This window comes from Gadus morhua, chromosome 23 (assembly GCF_902167405.1).
Source record: "Gadus morhua chromosome 23, gadMor3.0, whole genome shotgun sequence".
NCBI classification, from domain to species: Eukaryota; Metazoa; Chordata; class Actinopteri; order Gadiformes; family Gadidae; genus Gadus; species Gadus morhua.
Window position 1 is genome coordinate 13492208 of NC_044070.1, and position 20238 is coordinate 13512445.

At 43.2% G+C, this 20238-nt stretch overlaps 1 protein-coding gene across 2 annotated transcripts in view; it reads left to right on the forward strand.

The window, feature by feature from the left end:
- LOC115537475 (leukocyte elastase inhibitor-like) overlaps positions 1-12133 on the forward strand; it is a 13080-nt gene extending 947 nt beyond the window's left edge. Inside the window, exons 1-9 of one of the 2 annotated variants that reach the window (XM_030349432.1) lie at positions 1532-1575; positions 2397-2578; positions 6774-6914; positions 7322-7439; positions 7891-8033; positions 8810-8887; positions 9134-9223; positions 9479-9659; positions 10037-12133. In XM_030349432.1, coding sequence (XP_030205292.1) covers positions 1560-1575; positions 2397-2578; positions 6774-6914; positions 7322-7439; positions 7891-8033; positions 8810-8887; positions 9134-9223; positions 9479-9659; positions 10037-10254 — 1167 coding nt within the window. In that variant the 5' untranslated portion in view covers positions 1532-1559 and the 3' untranslated portion in view covers positions 10255-12133. Of the gene's footprint in view, positions 1-1531; positions 1576-2396; positions 2579-6773; positions 6915-7321; positions 7440-7890; positions 8034-8809; positions 8888-9133; positions 9224-9478; positions 9660-10036 lie in introns of those variants that run through there. The other variant, XM_030349433.1, reaches the window with a different exon arrangement.
- Positions 12134-20238: the final 8105 nt, after the last annotated feature.

Here is a 20238-nt window from a genome sequence, read left to right on the forward strand (position 1 = left end):
AAGAACTCAGTGACAAAGTACTGTCAAATTATTTTTTTTGCAAATGCAATGCATTGTAAGTCGATGTATGTTGCGAGGCAGCAAGATTGCTACCAGCTTTCAGGCTTGTGTATTACTATTTCCCCTTCCTACAGTATGTGTATGTGATATTACTTTTGAAATATTATTATTTTTCATTTCTGATGCCATGTGTTGCAAATAATATTCTACAACATGTAGGGAGATTGAGTGATTGACTTGAACTGTTGTCGTATACAGCTACCTAGAGGTTATATTTGATTCTGTTCATAGGTAGGTAATGATCATAAAAAACATTTTCAAACTATGCAAATAATGGTTTTGGAATGTTTTGAATAGTTTGAGTTATTGTTATTGTTAAGACATTGTTATTGTTAATGTTGAAATAAAACTCAACTTATGAACCACTCTCTTTACCGATTTTTAAATGTGGAAACTGGGTTAGATCATCAGATTTTTGTATGACTTGACTTGTGACTTGCTTGACCTGAGCAATGACTTGACTTGTGACTTGCTTGATTCTCACCACAGTGACTTGGGACTTGCTTGAGACTTGAAGGTTATGACTTGAGACTTGCTTGTGACTTGCCATGAATGACTTACCCCCACCTCTGTTATATGCCGTTGAAAGACTAATCCATGACTTTAAATCTTTTTAAGTTAGTTTATTTATTATGTTTTATTAGGATTGTTTAAAGTAAGTGTGTTGCAGTTTGAATAACAACGTTAGATTAGAATAGGTTCAACATTTACTGAGGGTTGTCAACTTTGGGACTTTGGCAGAGTGAGACTGCAAAATATAAGCCGACGTGCGAGGCGAACATTTTTGACAACCCATAACCTAGCTTATTTGTTTTTTTTTACAAAACAGTCCTCGTTTATTTATTATAAACAAATTGAAGGAAGGATAACATAAAAGCCATTGGCTGTTGTTGACGTAGGACATTCAAAACACAGTCAGACACCTGCTGCCATAGATATGCATTTAACAAAGACCCCTGAATTGATTCCCAGTCCCAGAAAGAAGGAATTTAACAAACGGTAAAAATGTGTCATATCCGCATCCTCATCATTTTTTTATTGGTTGATAGCCAAGACTACATTCAGACATCTTGTAATTTTATTTTGTGGAGGGCTGTCAAATTATGAGAAACCTTAAGGGTCGATATTGTGAGAATGGGACCCCGCTCATAGCCAAACGTGACTTTATTTAGCCTAATGACAGATATTGAAAAGTAACAATATGTAATTAATGTTAAATCAGAATTAAAATATTATATATCCTAATTAAAATATTTGTAACCTGTAACATATGTATTATGTAGTAAACTAAGATATTCAGTAAACTAATGCCTATATAGAAGTGTTCTTCCCGTGCTTATTGCTCGAAAGGCACTTGTAATATAAATAAAATATATGCTAACACCAAGTTCTAGTTGAATTCCAACAAGGTCCACAGCCAACACAGAGAGGCAAGAGAGACAGTAGACATGGAAGGTGGGAGGGAGACAGACTGGAAGAGTTTTTGGAAAGGACCATTTATGAGAAGTTCTCTGGGTAACTTTTCGCCATCTTGTTTAGATGTTGGGAATAGCACAAAAATGCACATTAGATGTTCTTGTTCGTTTTGATACCCTGGCCGTAGGCCTACTTGTAGGTTAAGTATTGAGCAGATGCTCTAATCAGTCAATGAAACCAAATAGCGAAGTATCCGCAATTCCGCATTAATAAAACCACGTAACGTTGTTATTTAAAAAAGACAGCACTAGTTTGAGGCATTTATTTACGCTCTCAGAATGACCTTAACCAACACTTTATTTTCTTCTCCCAAAACGCGCGTCTTTCAGTCACAACTTTTCACGCGCAACAAAAAGACGCAAAGGGTGCGGCGTATCAACAGAGAAAGGTGCGCGGAGGACGTATCAGCCCTGCACTGCGGTCAACGCAATGCAGTCGGTTCGAATAGATAGACAGAACAGATCTACCGCTCATGTTTCCTCTATATTCAGTGGTCGTGAGTGATCAACGGACGGACAAAAGTTGATTAGCCTATTATTATTTTTTAAGAGATGAGCTATTTTGTGTGATATTTCTTTCGTTAGCGTAAGATTGATGCTGAATGCGTGAGTTTTACGCCAGATGCTTGAGTGTTGGCAACCTTGATTTACTTTAGGATGTTGCAAATTGAAATGACGGCTGTAGGCTACGTTTTGTACAAGGGCTATGGGAAATCTTCGCTCTGTTCACAATCATGTGTTTTTTTATGTTCCTCGTCCTATTTCATGTTTGACCGACAGGGCATTTGGTGAATTCCGGACATAATGGATGCAACACAGTTAATGTTTAATTATTCTCTCACGTTTCTTTCTTTGTATCAGACACAATGGCATCCTCAACCCCTTTGACCGAGGCCAACACCACCTTTACCCTGGCGTTGTTCAAAAAGATCACGGAGGAAAACAATTCTGGCAATGTCTTCTACTCTCCTCTCAGCATCTCTTCGGCCCTGGCCATGGTGCTGCTGGGTGCACGGGGGAACACCTCCACACAGATGTCAGAGGTATACACGTACGCACACAAATGCCCTTAAATTCTGTGGCTATAAACTGTATAGATCTTGGATTCCAAGTCACGTGTCAAACTTTTTAACAAAGTTCAGGTGTCTAGCACAATCGTGGGGTTAGACCTTGGTGTATGGACGTGTTTCCTTTCTAGTTGGTTTTCATAAAGAGCTTGCCTCTCCTTATCGTCCGTTGACGGTAGTAAAAGAAGCCATGTGTGCCTTAATGTAAATGTGTAAAAAAAGAAAGAAAAGAAAGACTGACAGAGAAACGTATGTGATGATGAATGCAGGGAGGGGCTTTGAGTCACCGAAATCCTGCCGAGGAGTTGAATGGAATAAAACCCAGTGACCTACATTGGTCCTTAACAGGGCCGTCATACCAAATTCTGGGACGTGGCCTGGCGGCCTTTTGCCGCTGAGCGCAAAATGTGGTAGAAAATTCCAAAGATGATTATTTATTTTTTTATTCCCATGGGCCCCCCTCTGCCTTGGAACCCCCCCACAGCTGTCCATCTTACATCCGCAGTACGACGGCCCTGGGTCCTTAACCTGTCCACCAACATTGAGGGTTTGAACACACCACGGCCTATTGACAGGGTATTTCCTTTTTTTTTTGATGTTGATGCAGTCAAACTCCGCCTGAGGAAGGGAGAGCGACAATACAGGCGTCAGTATCCGTTTGGAAAGGAGAGAGAGGAACCAATACCCTCATCTATGTCACACATGCCGCTTTCACACCAAAAAGAACCGAGAGCCAGTTCCGGGCTGGTGCTAGGGCCAGTTCCAAACTGGTTCCAGCCTTACCCCAGTTAAGAACCGGTTGGTTTCACACCGGCCAGAGCCAGCCATGGAGCCGGCGTGAGCAACGTCATGACGTCACTGCAAACGTCTCGGCTAGTGAGCTTGGACAGAAGCATAAGGCCGACATCTTTCTTTATTCTGGGTGGAAATAGTAACATAGTTACGCCATCAAATGCGTTTATGGAAACATTTTTAGCGAGAAATGTGCATTTTACTTTCATAATGTTCGCTCGGTGAATGTGAAGGATGTTTGGTTTGATAGTTATGACGAAGAGGGAACGCTCCGTTCACTTGCATGGACATGGACTCATCTAGCTGCGTTGGCGCGTTGACGCGTTGAACCACCACACAATGCGCGCAGAAGAACCCTCGCGCCAGTTTCAAACACAACAACAACAATTTCGTCTTCGATTCAATCCGTGTATGGTTCGTTCTTTGAATATTCCGATTTAAAACAAAATCCGAAAAAAAAAAAGAACCATACACGGATTCACGTCCATTGTTTACTTCGGTGTTTTAAAAAATGCCGGTCTTCGTTGGTCTTCCTGTTTATGAAGGTACGGATAACTCCGCCCCCTGCCCCCGGCGTAAAAGCGGTTCTAGTTCTAGCCCAGCTCTAAAGTGGAGCCAGAGTTGAACCGGTTTTTAGGGGCCGGAGCCGGTTCTTTGGCGGTGTGAAACCAAAGCCCTGGCCCTAGCTCCGAACTGGCCCGGAACCGGCCCCGATTTTGCGGCGGTGTGAAAGGGGCAACATACACACACACACACACACACACACACACACACACACACACACACACACACACACACACACACACACACACACACACACACACACACACACACACACACACACGGTGTGCACACAGCTGACCTCCCCAGCCGTCCTCGTGACCACAAGTCCCTGCCGAACCCCCCCAGGTGCTCTGCTTCTCCGAGGCAGAGGGACCCCAGCAGCAGGCTCTTCCAGCACTGGCACAGATGCAGATGCAGCAGAGGGCGCCCACCACCTTTCTGCCACCGTTTCTGCACAAGAGGATGGTACCAGGAGCCCAAGCCTCAAACGGGGCCATTTTGGATGTTGTAGCTAGCTTAAGTTACACTAACAGGTGGCTGATGTCTTTTGAACTGCAGGTCAAGAGGCCAGAGAGCCAGTGGAGAAGTTCTGGGATGTTATGAGCAAGGCCACCTTAAACCACGGGCTTACCTGGGCTGAAGCCCCAGCGCCTACGACGACCAGGGGGCCTATCATGAGCTTCAGTAAATGTTTATTTATTTAATTTTTTTAATACTGGCTCATGTTGCCCCCCGATCGGCTTAGACCCAAGACAATGTTATTTTTTTCTTTGGGGCTTACAAACATCGAAGGCCTTTCATGAGCCAAGAAAAAAGAGGGCCACTAGCGGGCACCCCCCCCCCCCCCCCCCCGTTTATGTGCCAATGTCGGAAAATAATTGACACATCTTCATTGTAAGACCCCCTATCAGGGGTCCTAAAAAACCTCTCAGCCCCAGGGCCCAATGGCAGGTTAATGCAGGCCTGGTTATGACTGAGATGGGATGGGATGTGTGACATGGCTGCTTCTTTACCAGGGGCACAGATGGGATCTTTGAACTGGGGGGGACAAAGCTGTCAGCAAATGATTTCAACTCAATTAATTATTTTTGTGTAATCTGGGCTTTACTTTCGTAATAGCCTATGGGCCAATGGTTTGCACTAAAAAGCCATTGGAAAATTCTTATTTGAAATCATGGATAAACAACAGTGAACATTGTTAATCAATGGCCTAATTTATCAACACTAGACATATGAAACTATTAGCAACCACTAGAGCAATCTCACTAGTGTCTCTACCTGATCAAACAGGCCACGGACTTCAGGGGGCATTTCTTTCAAAGCATGCACTGCATCTGCAGTTGTGTTGACCTTGTACTTGTTTTTAAACATGGCCAGTTGGACTCTCAAGTCTACCTCTCTCAGTTCAGGATATTTGCGAACAGCTGCATCATTTGTGACTGGAGTAAGGAGTGAGTTTTCCATTTTAATGTTGGAATTAGGGATGCACCGATTGTGAAATTCTGGGCCGATACCGATGTTTAAAATAACAATTTGGCCGACACAATGTTATTTATTGCCCCTTTCGTGCCAGGGAAACAAACCCTAACCCCCCGCGCACGCACGCACGCAGACATGCACACACAATGACACAGAGAGGCTTTTATGATTTGGATGAAATCATCTGTTTATTTCAACAACTGCGCCATCAACATTCCACATCCAAATTATTTCAACGTGGATAGGCCTAAATGCGCCGAAAACAGATCGCTATTTATTTGACTAAACACAGCCTGCATGACGGTGAATTAGACACGTCTTTAGCATATGGAAACTATGGCCGAAAAAATTACTTCACACGGTGTGTCTTTTCACCATTTATTTGTTGCCAGCATTCGTAGTGTTGATCAACTCAGAAAAAGTCGCCAAAGACATTGACGTCGCTTAGCAACCGAAGACGCTTGCGGAGTAGTCTCGCAAAGCCAGACCAAACTACAGCAAGTAGAATGCTTGCGGAGTGATACGACAGAAAAAATAAATAAGCCGTCAGCGCGCACTTGTGGTTGGTTTACAAATAAAATTGAAAGAAAATGTCGGTCGTGTGGGAGTATTTCACTGTCTCGGAGAAAGATCAGCGTATGCAGTTTGTAAGACATGTTCCAGTGACATTTCAAGAGGAGGAAGCCTCCGTTTTACCTGCGATGTTTGTCGCCTTTTGTAGGGACAGTGGGGAGGTCACTATGAATCTGAGGGGGTCATATCCACCCGTCCCTAGTGCCATCTGCGCGCATGTTCTTTACTAATGGGATGCCTTCATTCCCAATGCGGGACTTGTTGAGTGTGTAGGCTGTGTTTGACTGTTTCTTTCTTGCTGTTTCTGTAAGAAAAATACTGGAAGCGCTAATCGTTGTTATCGTAGACCGATTGAGCTGGTGAAGACTTCAGACTCACCTAAGCTCCTGCCTTAGAAATGTACAAAGCAAGATGTTTATTATGCCATACCTCTTCTAAATAATATACTTACATATGTTTACATATTTCTACAATTTCCCTCTCTGTCATTTTCCTCAAGGCTAGCAAATGTTTGACTCTGCCTTGCCTATGTGGGCTCTATCAAAGTACATGGCAGTAGCATTACATTTCTTGCTGCTACTTACTACGTTCTAATCTGTTTTGTGTGAGCATTCGGGTGGTGGAACGCGGTTGTACATCATCTTGCTGGTGGACAGGGGAAGCGGCAATCTCTCACGCAACCTCTCCTCTCTCAGACAGTGGTCTTACGTTGTGTTTCTCCCCCTCCCCTCCCCTCCCCACACACATACTCTGTACGATGTAGGCGCTGCAACATCAGAAGGGCGAGGAGGACATCAACGCCAGCTTCTCCAAACTGCTGAGCGAGCTGAACAAGCCAGACGCGCTGTACTCCCTCAGTCTGGCCAACAGGCTGTATGGAGAGAAGACTTACCAGTTTGTTCAGGTGAGGCTTAAATTTCAGAAATGCAGTTCTATTCTTCTTTTCTGTACAGTAATTTAAGGTATGGTAGGTATTTTGTCTTTATTTTTACTTCTCATTTCTACTAGTAATTAATTAACACTCCAAAAAGCTGGGTACTCCGGTTTTACGTTTTTTTGCATATTCATGCCTATGTGAAGTCAGAACACAACTCAGAGACGATAAATGATCATATTTAATTATTGCCCAGCACTAATGACATCATTGATGAATGATGGCATGAATACGTAAATAAAAAGAAAATTTGAGAGGCCCATCATCTCATCATGTGACTTTCCATACATGACCTGGACCTATTTATCCTCCATTTATAGGTATTATGCAATTGATTGTGTTATGCTACATGTGGGGGGTTGGTTGAATGTTTCCAGGGGTTCCTGGATGAAACCAGGAAGTACTACCAGGCAGACCTCCAGTCTGTGGACTTCAAAGCCAAGGCAGAGGAGGCCAGGGTGGAGATAAACACCTGGGTGGAGACACAGACCCAAGGTGGGACACAAACACACATATGCAAACAAACACACATACATTGTGTATGTGTGCGAGTAGTACTTATGTCTCTTGTTTTGTTATCTTGAAGTCGCAATGTGTTACATTTCCACTAGTTGGTATCTTAAAGCTACCCTGACAATGTTATCAATAGTGGTTTCAATAATGTTATTATGTTATACCTGATATAAAATAAATTATTTAAATTCTGGCCAGCCTATACCTCTCTCTTGGTTTACAAGGGTTAGGGTTAACCAACCCTAACAATGAGTTTCCCATCCATTGAGTGGATAAAACCCTGTCATTGAGTTTTAGCATTCTGAACGTCCCCGTATACTCACTGGGAGGGGTTCATTCTTACACATTGCGACCTTACGCATTCAATTGGATGTTTCCACCAAAATGCTGCATTTTCTTTCCTTCTTTTGATTATTTTTCTTTGTTCACCTAGATAAAATCAAGGACCTGTTGGTACCTGGTGTGGTTGACTCGCTGACAAAGTTGGTGCTGGTCAACGCCATCTACTTCAAGGGAAAGTGGGACAAGCAGTTCAAGGAGGAAGCCACCAAGGAGACTGCCTTCAAACTGAACAAGGTAGCGCTGCAAGACCGGAGCCAAGGGTGGGCCAGTTCACCACTGCCATCTTGGCACTGACACCCACCACAACTCAACCTAATGGTTGCAGATTGCAGGCTATGACTTGCAACAGCCAGCCCTCCATGCCTGGGAAACGTGATAGTGTCCGGTTGGGATTTGAGTCAGAGATGTGGAACATTTGAGAGTTTATATTTCCTTGCATAACAAGCTTCATGTGTCTGTGAAGAGGGGGATACATATGTTTGGTGAACAGAGAATTGATCTCCATACATCTAAGAAACATTGCTGCTTTGTCTAACTTGACACAGTTTGCTTGACACATTTTGTTAAAATATCACTCTTTTATTTCAGAGCTATTTTCAAAATGGTCATCGTGTGAGTAAGAACCAGTGTTGCCACATACAGTACATGTATATGCTAACAGAGCACCATAAAGAATGGGAAGGACACACCCTCACTTCCACACAAAGAGGAGCTGCAGCGCGACAGACGGGTGTGACCTCCACCGGGCTTGGCCGTGTTGCAACACAGAGCACACCCCCAAAATAATGTCTTGAGTGTGCTGATGCATCACGTTCTTGAATTATCAAATTCAAATCAGGCCAACAAACGGTCATCATCCTTGTGATTAGAAAGAGAAATACGGCAAGCCAGACCTTAGATTAGATTTTATGGACCGGCGTGTGCAATGTCAAGACTAGTCAAGTCAAATATGTTTGAACTGTGTTTAGTTATGAATGCATTACCCTGCTTGTCTTTTGTTTTACCCTCAGAATGACACTAAGAAAGTGAAGATGATGTACCACCAAGCAAGGTTCACTATTGCCTTCATTCCTGAGGCGAATTGCCAGGTAACCCCATTGTAATATTTAAACTATCAGTGGTTATTAGCCGAATATTCTTGTTTAGCTAGGTTTGTGGTGCAACAAGCTCATTCTTTATTATCTGTAATTTATGCAATCCTCTTTGTTTCAGAATAATTACAATGTCATACTGGGCACTGATTCCATACATTTTATTTAAATAAGAAAATAAATATGTTAATGTATGATAGTTTCCTTTTGGATTCATACCGTACTCTGAATGTGTTGGTAAAGATCCTGGAGCTGCCCTATGAAGGCAAAGAACTCAGCATGCTGATCTGCCTGCCTAGGGAAATTGAGGACGGCACCACTGGCCTGGAGAAGGTAGGAACAGTGCAGAGAGGTACACACAGTAAAAAGAAAGACCAGTGTTAAAGTGGCAGTGAACTGTAATGTCATCGTTACCCGGAGAAACACATCTCCCTCCCCCTTCCCCTTCCTCGTCGAACTGAGACTGAGTCCCGCATCATCTTTTTTTATGTCATAGTGAATTCGAGCTAAAGCAGGTGGTTCACTTGCAATGGAATCAGACCCCACACGCTAACAGTCAAATCAACCACCACCCCCAATTGTTTTCAGCTGGAAGCGATGCTGACCTACGAGACCTTCATGAAATGGACCCGGCCAGACATGATGGGCCAGAGTAAAGTCAATGTGGGCCTGCCGCGATTCAAGATGACTCAGACCTACGACATGAAAGACATGCTGGTCAGCATGGGCATGGTGGACGCCTTCGACCAGGGCCTCAGTGACTTCTCTGGTAGGGACCACACAGCCGGATCGCGTGATCCAATTGTATTATATATCTTAAAAATACACTTTTGGAAGGGACCATATTACGTTCTATAAAAAAAAGAAGGGAATAACCAATTTGCTTGATACTATAAGCACTGTATGTATATATATAAATAAATAACTTATAAATAAATCCGTCAATAGACACATTTAACTGTATTAAAGTTGTGTAAAAAAACGAACAATTGAATAAACGGCTGCCACTGCCGAGGCACTGCCTGAGCACACAGTCGTGAATGATAAACTCATTCAGCGCCAGCGGTAGTGAAACACTCCCACAGCCCCCGTATCAAGTGTGCTAGAGAGCTCCACACCCCCTCAACACCTCCTCCTCTCCGATAGGCATGTCCTCGGCCAACGACCTGGTGCTGTCCAAGGTGGTCCACAAGGCCTTCGTGGAGGTCAACGAGGAGGGCACCGAGGCCGCCGCCGCCACCTTCTGCCGATATATCCCTATGTGCGCCCCCTACCAATTCGTCGCCGACCACCCCTTCCTCTTCTTCATCCGCCACAACCCAAGCAAGAGCATCCTGTTCGCCGGCCGCTACAGCTCACCTTAGTGATGGCTGAGGGTGGGGGACGGAGGGGGGGGGGGGGGGGGGGGTGGACAAGTGTCTGTGAGAGCCTCCGATGTGATGTGCACAGTGCTTGCCTACATTCATTAAGTGTTCACTTGTCTTTTAAAGGTCCCATGGCATGCTTCTTTATGGCTGCTTTAATATAGATATTAGTGGGCCCCTGACACAATATTTTAAGACGTTCCCGAAATTCAGCCGTGGTGCAGAATTACGGCCACTACGAGTCAGTCGCACATGATTGAGCTTTCCCCAAACACGCCGTTTCGGTGTCTGTAGCTTTAATGCAAATGAGGAGGAGAGAGGCGGGTCAAGGAGGAGGGTGGGGGTGGGGCCCAGAGCAGCTTGCGGCCACGGTACCATGCGCTCTGTTTACAGTAGATGTATCGCAATGGCGAGGCACACACAGCCTTTGGCCGTGTTCTGTAAATATTCTAGAACACTCCGGGCGCTCCGGCGGGAATCCTGGAGTACAATGTCTAAATGATATCATATAATACATAGATATCTATATCATATAATACATATTATCATGGCCAAAAGCTGTGTGCGCCTCCAGACTATATCATGAATCTCAAACGACGTGTCAATGACGTGTGTCCGGTTCACTGACGTCTCTGGTTCTTCCACGTCCACATCAATCTGAAGTAGACTGAACCATGACATGGAGGAGAAAGGAATTTTTGTGTGCGATTGTGTACCGCAGTGTTTTGGTTTCACTAATAGGTTATAGGTCTAGGCTGTGTCACTACAAAAGCTGTCCATGCACATCTATCAGAGTGTCGTAACCAGACACCAGACAGCGATTAAAAAAGTCAAGTTCAATACAAAAATAACTTATTTTACGTAGTTTAAACGTACTATTCTAAACTGATTAAAATGGAAAGATATTCCAAGGTGTCCCTCTATTTCCTACCCAGCGGACCCTAGTTTACGGCAAAAACAACACAATTGACGGCAAAAACAACACAATTGATGGCAACTCTTTTGCCGCCCTTGACGTCGTTAACGTGGTTTGGAGCAGAGATGTTTGGACTCATGAAGTCGTTTGCAAAGTGAACGGTGCATACATTGTGTACATTAATGTTCCTCATCACAGCATCCTGCTCCTATCACAGGAATCTACAATCAATATGTTCGGGGCTTTGTTCAGAATATTCTGCATATAAGATGAACATGTATTAAATGCCGTATATGTGCGTGGATGTTACAGAAAATGAAATAACGGCCTTAGTCAAGTCAAGTCAAGTCGGGTCAAGTTTATTTATACATTGGTCCACACCAAAGTAAAGAGAATTACAGTAGTCTATAGACGGGACATTATGAACAGGTGAATGACTCTTTCAAAGTCCTTTGGTGGGAGATACGGCTTTACTTTCGCGTGTAAGACTGGTCCACAGTCTATGGGGAGTTGTGCACAAAACATCTCATTTTATTATTACCAAAGTATTGTTTAGTGTCTTTTTTTTACGTCATTGGCCAATTCTTTAACATTTTTTGTAATATTCTGAGGCTTTTATTGTTGCAGTGCCATTTCTTTTACGTTCTTTGACATGACTTGTATCTCATGAATGTTTAAATAACCGCAATCCAGGAGACTCATGACATAGTATATCATTTCCAGAGAAGAGTAGCCCCAAAGCATCATCAAGTCCATTGTTGTCCAAAATTCACTATCCACTCCTTAACCCTAATTCAACATCACGTGTATTTCACTGTTGATCATGCATTTACAATTTTAACTAATGTGTATCTCCTGCATTATCTTTCATCGTTGACTGGATTATCATGTTATGAAATGACCCACCAGTTTATATTTACATTGTTATCATTGATGTTGAAATAAATGTAAGTATCACACCAACACTGCTTTTTTTTTTTGTTCAAGTTTAACTTAACTGTTCACAGTTGTGTGTGTGTGTGTGTGTGTGTGTGTGTGTGTGTGTGTGTGTGTGTGTGTGTGTGTGTGTGTGTGTGTGTGTGTGTGTGTGTGTGTGTGTGTGACATCCAAACGGATGCTGACGCCTGTGCTGTCGCTCTCTCCGTAGGCGGAGTTCGATGATCTCTGTTTTATAAATAAAGGTCTACTCAGAAACTAAACTTGTTGTAATCTGAATAGACGTCAAGTTGTATTGGTGGTTTTCTGAGTTTTCAACTCTTGTCATTTGCTGCTCACTTCATGATTAGCTGCAAATCACTCACTACATGGTAAAAGGTAAAACGATGCACAGCTGCCTATTGTTTTGGGATAGACAGTTGGCACACATAGAACATCTTAGTAAAGCATTGTGTAGAATCCTTTCAAAAAATAAACCTGCGTAAGGTTAATACTGTATTTTTCCCCAATCGGCTTGCCGTAGTATTCGAAACCCAATGACAATTCAGGAAGTAGGGCTACCCCTTTTTGACTCCTTGGCGTTGGCCAAAGATTGCTTAGGCTTGAGCAAAAGGTTTTGGGCGTATCCGAATACCATCGACATTATCTATAAAGACTCTTCTCTTACCTATACTGGTCGCTTGTCAAGGACAGGAACAAACTGATGGGTAAGGTTATATGCCGTTGAAAGACTAATCCATGGCTTTAAATCTTTTTAAGTTTGGTTTATTTATTATGTTTTTTGGATTGTTTAAAGTAAGTGTGTCGCAGATTTCGACGGTCTGCTGTCATGAATTGTGACCGATCGGGGATTGCGACCTGCTGCTTGTGGACTCTGTGATGATCGCAGACATGAATAAATGTGTGTACATACAGATATGAGGACGACAAATGACCTGAAAACATTTGGCTGGGGTTTGCCTCATTTTCCCTGCATTTACGTGTGGGCGCAGAATTCGACGGTGCGCTAGATTGATTGTCAGTAATGATCGCAGACATGAATAATTTTGGCATTAGTTCATACTTATTTTTATAAACGGCAGTAAAAAATAATAATAACGGTGGGCATAAAAATAAAAACGGTGGACATTATAACAAAAACATAAATAAATAATTGCACACCGTATTAAATGTGCTTAATAAATACATTTGATTTCATTAGCATTTCACAGACCCATAGTATGGATAAGGTGTTTAGTACGATCAATCACCGTTGCTTCTTTCCCAATAAGACGCTACAGTCAGTACGACGCTTTCAAGAAAGAAAGTATTGCCCGGTGTCACAAAACGAATGTACCCATTCCGAGTCTAGCTTCAAACTCGTGCATGTTGCAGAAAATGTGCAACAGCGCCCTCTGGGGTCACATATTTCGACGGGTCGCAGAATTCGGCGGGTACGGCCACACCAACCGCGTTGCTCGTAGGGGCGTTGAAAATCGTCATTTTTGCATAGGGAACCATTGGTCTAGGCGCGGTACACGCGTTGAAGCGTTGAAGCGTTGCGTTGGGGGCGTTAGGCGCGGCAGTTGCACGTAATTACGCACGTAAACGCAGTAACGCGCCCAACGCACCAACGCCCGGAGTTCAAAAAATTGAACTTTCAACGCTCCAACGCGTGACGCTTAGCCGCGGTAGCCAATCAGCGTGGAGCTTGACCCGACGTCACTGGCAGAGAGTAGTGAGCTTGCACAGAAGCATACGGCCGACATCTTTCTTTATTCTGGGTGGAAATAGTAACATAGTTACGCCATTAAATGCGTTTATGGAAACATTTCTAGGGAGAAATGTGCATTTTACTTTCATAATGTTCGCTCGGTGAATGTGAAGGATGTTTGGTTTGATAGTTATGACGAAGAGGAAACGCTCCGTTCACTTGCATGGACAGAGTCTCTGATTGCTAAGCAACCTCAACGTCTTGGCGGACTATTTCTCTGCTGATCAACACTACGAATGCTGGAAACACACCAGACACACCATGTGAAGTTATTTAACCCGATTATTGTTATTTATATCCGAGATTATTTAATCTAACCCGATCCAAGCTCTATCATCCACCCAAACAAGGCGGCGTTTGGGTTTCCTTCCTCGGACTCCTAAATCCAGCGCAGCCACAGGCTGGGGGGGGGGAGTTTTGGGCGGTCTCATCTACGCGCGTATGCGTACGCGCGTATCTGACCATTTTTGACACAAAATGGTCAAGCAACATTTTAGCTGCGTTACGCGCGTACATGGTACGCGAGGTACGCGCTTGGTGTGTTCGCACCTTAACACCTGTTGCTCACAAAGTTTCGCTGCGAATATTTCTGTTCGCTTTGGTCGCTCATGACGTACAATTCAATTATGCAGACGCATTTAAAGGAGCCATCTGCTTTTAGTACAGACAGCCATATCAAAGAGTTAACTCCCATACACTTTGGCCATATTGCCGAGACGGTTTTGCTTGTTGGATAAAGTGCTTCGACAACAGTGATTCCCCCCAATATAGAAAAACTACTAAAATGTAGGCTGATTACAACCGAGAACAAAAAACCCTGCGTGCTGTAGTAGGCTAGTTATAATATGTTTCACTGATCTCCATCTGCACTCATTCGTCGCACTCAAAACAAATATACATTGGCGCACATGGCTAATTTGCATACGTGCACAGGACTGGTTGGCTCCGCAAAGCAAATAATGGAACATAGGCCTATCTATCTATCTATCTATCTATCTATCTATCTATCTATCTATCTATCTATCTATCTATCTATCTATCTATCTATCTATCTATCTATCTATCTATCTATCTATCTGTGTCTATTTTTAATGTGATGTATGTCCAGTCAGACTTGTTCTGTGTGGTCTTGTAGGCTTCTGTCCTCGGCCAACGACCTGGTGCTGTCCAAAGTGGTCCACAAGGCCTTCGTGGAGGTCAACGAGGAGGGCACCGAGGCCGCCACCGCTGCCGTCATGATGCAGTTAAGCCTAACGATAACCCCCCCATTCGTCGCCGACCACCCCTTCCTCTTCTTCATCCGCCACAACCCCAGCAAGAGCATCCTGTTCGCCGGCCGCTACAGCTCACCTGAGTGATGGCTGAGGGTGGGGGGCAGGGGGGGTGGACACGTGTCTGCGAGAGCCTCCGATGTGATGTGCACAGTGCTTGCCTACATTCATTAAGTGTTCACTTGTCTTTTAAAGGTCCCATGGCATGCTTCTTTATGGATGCTTTAATATAGATATTAGTGGGCCCCTAACACAGTATTAGACGTTCCCGAAATTCAGCCGTAGTGCAGAATTACGGCCACTACTAGTCAGTCGCACATGATTGAGCTTTCCCCAAACACGTTGTTTCGGTATCTGTAGCTTTAATGCAAATGAGGAGGAGAGAGGCGGGTCAAGTAGGAGGGTGGGGGTTGGGCCCAGAGCAGCTTGCGGTACCATGCGCTCTGTTTACAGTAGATGTATCGCAATGGCGAGGCACACACAGCCTTTGGCCGTGTTCTGTAAATATTCTAGAACACTCCGGGTGCTCCGGTGGGAGTCCTGGAGTTCTATGTCTAAATTATATCATATTATACATAGATATCTATATCATATAATATATATTATCACGGCCAAAAGCTGTGTGCGCCTCCAGATGATATCATGAATCTCAAACGACTGTGTCGGGTTCACTGAGGTCTCTGGTTCTTCCACGTCCACATCAATCTGAAGTAGACTGAACCATGACGTGGAGGAGAAAGGGATTGTTGTGTGCGATTGTGTACCGCAGTGTTTTGGTTTTACTAATAGGTTATGGGCCAATTGCTCTGTCAGTTAGCATTGCTGCGCTTTAAAACCGTACTCCTTAAAACTGAGGTTTTGGAGTTTAACACGCAGCTGGTTGAACGTGATTGCTGTGTAACGACTCGTACAGGATCAGCTGATTCCCAGCTGACTCGGTTTAAACTGCTTGGAAACCGGAAGTACTCTGATTTCTAGTGTACCCCAGCAGATGCAGTCTTAACTTAATGGTGGATGCATTTGGTGCTATAATTACCAACAAAAACTTAATGGGAATGTAAGGTGAACTTTAATATAATAAAACTATCATAAATAAAAACGCTAATAATGTTGACATATATTATGAAATAGTCTAGGCCAGTGGTTTTCAAACTGTGGGGGGCGCCAGAGTTCTTCAGGGGGGGCGCGACGTGAGAAAAAAAAAAAACGAAAAAGAAACTGAAAGTCGATGTTTCAAATCATCAGTCGTACTTCAACTGTATAAGTAACATAACCAGTGCTTAATTTGAGGGGGAGCAAGGGGGAGCGCGCTCCGGAAGCTCGATCTGGAGTGTGTGTGTGTGTGTGTGTGTGTGTGTGTGTGTGTGTGTGTGTGTGTGTGTGTGTGTGTGTGTGTGTGTGTGTGTGTGTGTGTGTGTGTGTGTGGGGCTAATACTGTGTGCATGTGTGTGTTTTGTTCAGATGTGCAGCAAGAGAGGTTGGACTTGGAGTGACGCGAGTCGGTTGAGTGATGTGTGATAAATCTGCGAGGAGTTAGCGAAAGTGGCTGCGGAGAAGAGGGGGGCAAGAAGGCCAAAATTAACTTTATTATTATTATGGTTTTTGTGCTATTCTGGTATTGTTCTGGTTAATAATATGTATCTATTTGTTAACGTGGCCAAGTTGTCATGCCAGATTGTTGTTCTAACTAGGCCTACTATAATCTATGAGGTAGCCTATCTATTTGTTTTCATCTTTTGATGCGACGGAGATCCATTTTCAAGGACTTGGTGTATTTTGTTGTGTTGAGAATACAATGACTCAATGACGCACCTGCGAGTGCATGACATTATTCCTCAACTGTTAGTAAACAACGGTAAACTTTATAACGTGTGGCTGTGTGTCTCTCCAGCCTAACATGTTTACTATTTTTTCTGGGTACATCCCCATTCACGAAGCTTTAGTAGGCTAATTTCTTGCGATGTTGACTAAATAAGTGTGGGTTGTTCGAAAGCCGGAGGCGGAGGTGCCTAAGCGCTGCCCGGCAACGATCCCTTTCTCCTCCTTGTCGCGGTTCAGTCTACTTCACATTGATGAGGACGTTGAAGAACCAGGAACGTCGGAGAACCCAACGCGGTCGTTTGAGATTCATAATATCGGCTCACACATCTTTTGGCCGTTATAATATATATTATATGATATAGATATCTATGTAGGCTATATGATAATATTTTGATATAGAGCTCCAGGACTCCCGTGTGTTCTAGAATATTTACAGTACACGGCTAAAGGCTGCGTGTGCCTCGCCATTGCGATACATGCACTGTAAACAGAGCGTATGGTAACCTTTGTGAAGTTGGCCCCCCGTCTCATTCAAAATATTAAAATAACACTGCTGTTCGTTTGTGCTAGGTTTGTGCTGGTTTGTGCTGTAAAAATTATCGTTTGTGCTGGTAAGGATTTTGAGTAATTCAAAATTGCATTTTCTGGCACGTGACGTCACCCAGCCCCCCGTTCACGCCCAAATCTCATCAAAATAGTCCCAATCGTTAGTGCTACGTTTGTGCTGGTTTGTGCCGTCAAAAGAAATTGTTTTGCTATTATGGTTTCTTAGTTTTTCCCGTTTGATTTTTCACACATGACGTCACTCAGCCCCCCGTCCTCCTTCAAATCGCGTCAAAATGGTCTCTATCGTTAGTGCTACGTTTGTGCTGGTTTGTGCAGTCAAAAGAAATATTTGTGCAACTATAGTTTAAAAGGTATTCCAGTTTGATTTTTCTCACGTGACGTCACTCAGCCCCCCCTCCATCTTCAAATCGCGTCAAAATTGTCTCTATGTTTAGTGCTACGTTAGTGCTGGTTTGTGCTGTTAAAATAAAAAAATTAGATACTTTACTTTTTAAGCAATTAATACAACTTTATTTTCCCTTCTTGTTATGTAAACAGTACACTTGTTATGCAACCATCACCCCTAGAACGCTCAAATCGTGTCAAAATGGTCTCTATCGTTAGTGCTACGTTTGTGCTGGTTTGTGCAGTCAAAATAAATGTTTGTGCCACTACAGTTTAAAAGATATTCCAGTTTGATTTTTCTCACGTGATGTAACTCAGCCCCCCTGTGCATCTTCAAATCGCGTCAAAATGGTCTCTATGTTTAGTGCTACGTTAGTGCTGGTTTGTGCTGTTAAAATAAATGTTTTTGATACTTTACTTTTTAAGTAATTAATACAACTTAATTTTGCCCTCTTGTTATGCAACACAGCCCACCGTCAACCTTCAAATCGCGGCAAAATGGTCTCTATGGTGCTGTCTTGTATTCTTGTTACTCGTTGCGTTCTCGTAATTTCAGGTTGTGTTCATTGTATTTCTCCGTGCTACGTATGTTCATTGTTTACTAGTGTTTCTGACCTCGGACTGAACCTGTGTGCCCTATTTGGATTTTGTTTGCTTACCTGTGTACCGTATCCTGCCAGTAAACGTTTGTTCTTTATTCAACTACTGAGTTCTGAGTCGTGCATTTAAGTTCTGCACATCACCTTCAATTCTTAACAACTATAGTTTTTTAAGTTAATGTTAAAGCTTTATTATGCCCACGTTTGACCTCACCAGCCCACAGTCCACTTTGAAATTTCAAAATAGGCTCTATCGTTTGTGCCGTCAAAATAATTGATTGTTCCCCAATCATCACATTTGCATGTCCTGTTTATATGAGGTGTTTGCTTGTTTTTTGTGCGTTATTTTCAAATACATTTGAGTTTGGTTCACTTCAGTCTGGTTTTGATGAGATTTGGGCGTGAACGGGGGGCTGGGTGACGTCACATGCCAGAAAATGCAATTTTGAATTACTCAAAATCCTTACCAGCACAAACGATAATTTTTACGGCACAAACCAGCACAAACCTAGCACAAACGAACAGCAGTGTCATTTTAATATTTTGAATGAGACGGGGGGCCAACTTCACACAGGTCGTATGGTACTGTGGCTGCAAGCTGCTCGGGGCCACACCCCCACCCTCCTCCTTGACCCGCCTCGCTCCTCCTCATTTGCATTATAGCTACAGACACCAAAGCAGCGCATTTGGGGGAAGCTCAATGTGCGACTGGCTCGGAGTGGCTGTAACTCCGCACCACGGCTGAATTTCGGGAACGTCGTTATGTAACTTACTGTTTTGTTATGCACCTTCAGCACCCCTACACACACAAACAATCACACACCCAGCATGCAACACTACTGATACCACTGATATTCACACCCCATCGTATGTTCTGTTCTGTTCATTTCTAATATATTGTTCATACTAATTCTACCCTCTGATTACAGTTTCTTTATTGTGTGGTCTTTCTCTGCTGACATTCATTCCTTAAGGCTTTGTAGTTATACTTGTATAACCATCTGATACTAGCCAAGAGTTAAGCATATTCATCTAGCAAACTATACCTACCTTGGAGTGTTACAATAGCCAATAATCATTTTATTCCATGTGTCCATCCAGGCAAATTGGTGGATCCAAATATTATTAAAAAACAAACATACATATATGATGTAATTTCTTTGTAATCATCCAAAATAATGTTAAGTGTATGGGTATTTTTCCCAGAAGCCTGAGTCTGGAATCTGCCCTCACCTACCTCAATCTACTCAATTACTTGTCATTGCTAACCATTTTAGTTAAGCATTGACCTTTTAATGTTTCGTTGAATGGTACGATCCTCTGTGCGTTCATTTATTTTTGTTTACAGACAAATAATCTGTTCTTTGTAGAGTTTTAGTTGGGCACTTTAAGCAACTCCTATATCGTAGCCTGTATTGTACTGAAGGCCTATCTGGTGTAATAAGTGTAAATGTATCATACCTATTAATAATAATTCATGATACTAATTCTGTGTCTTCGTGTCGGTTATGATGGAGCCTTGTTTCATCTTGCAAACTGGTGTAGTCTCCTCTAAAACCACGTCATTGTCGAGATTAGACTAACACGCACAAAATACGCCCTCTAGTGTCTAATGTGAATTTCTCTGAAGACACAGCAATTGAGATCAAGGTAAAACGCAGCTGCAGGTTAAACCACAAGTATATATGACACAGCAATGGGGCTTAAGACGTCACGTGAGTTCTTGAGTTTAAAACC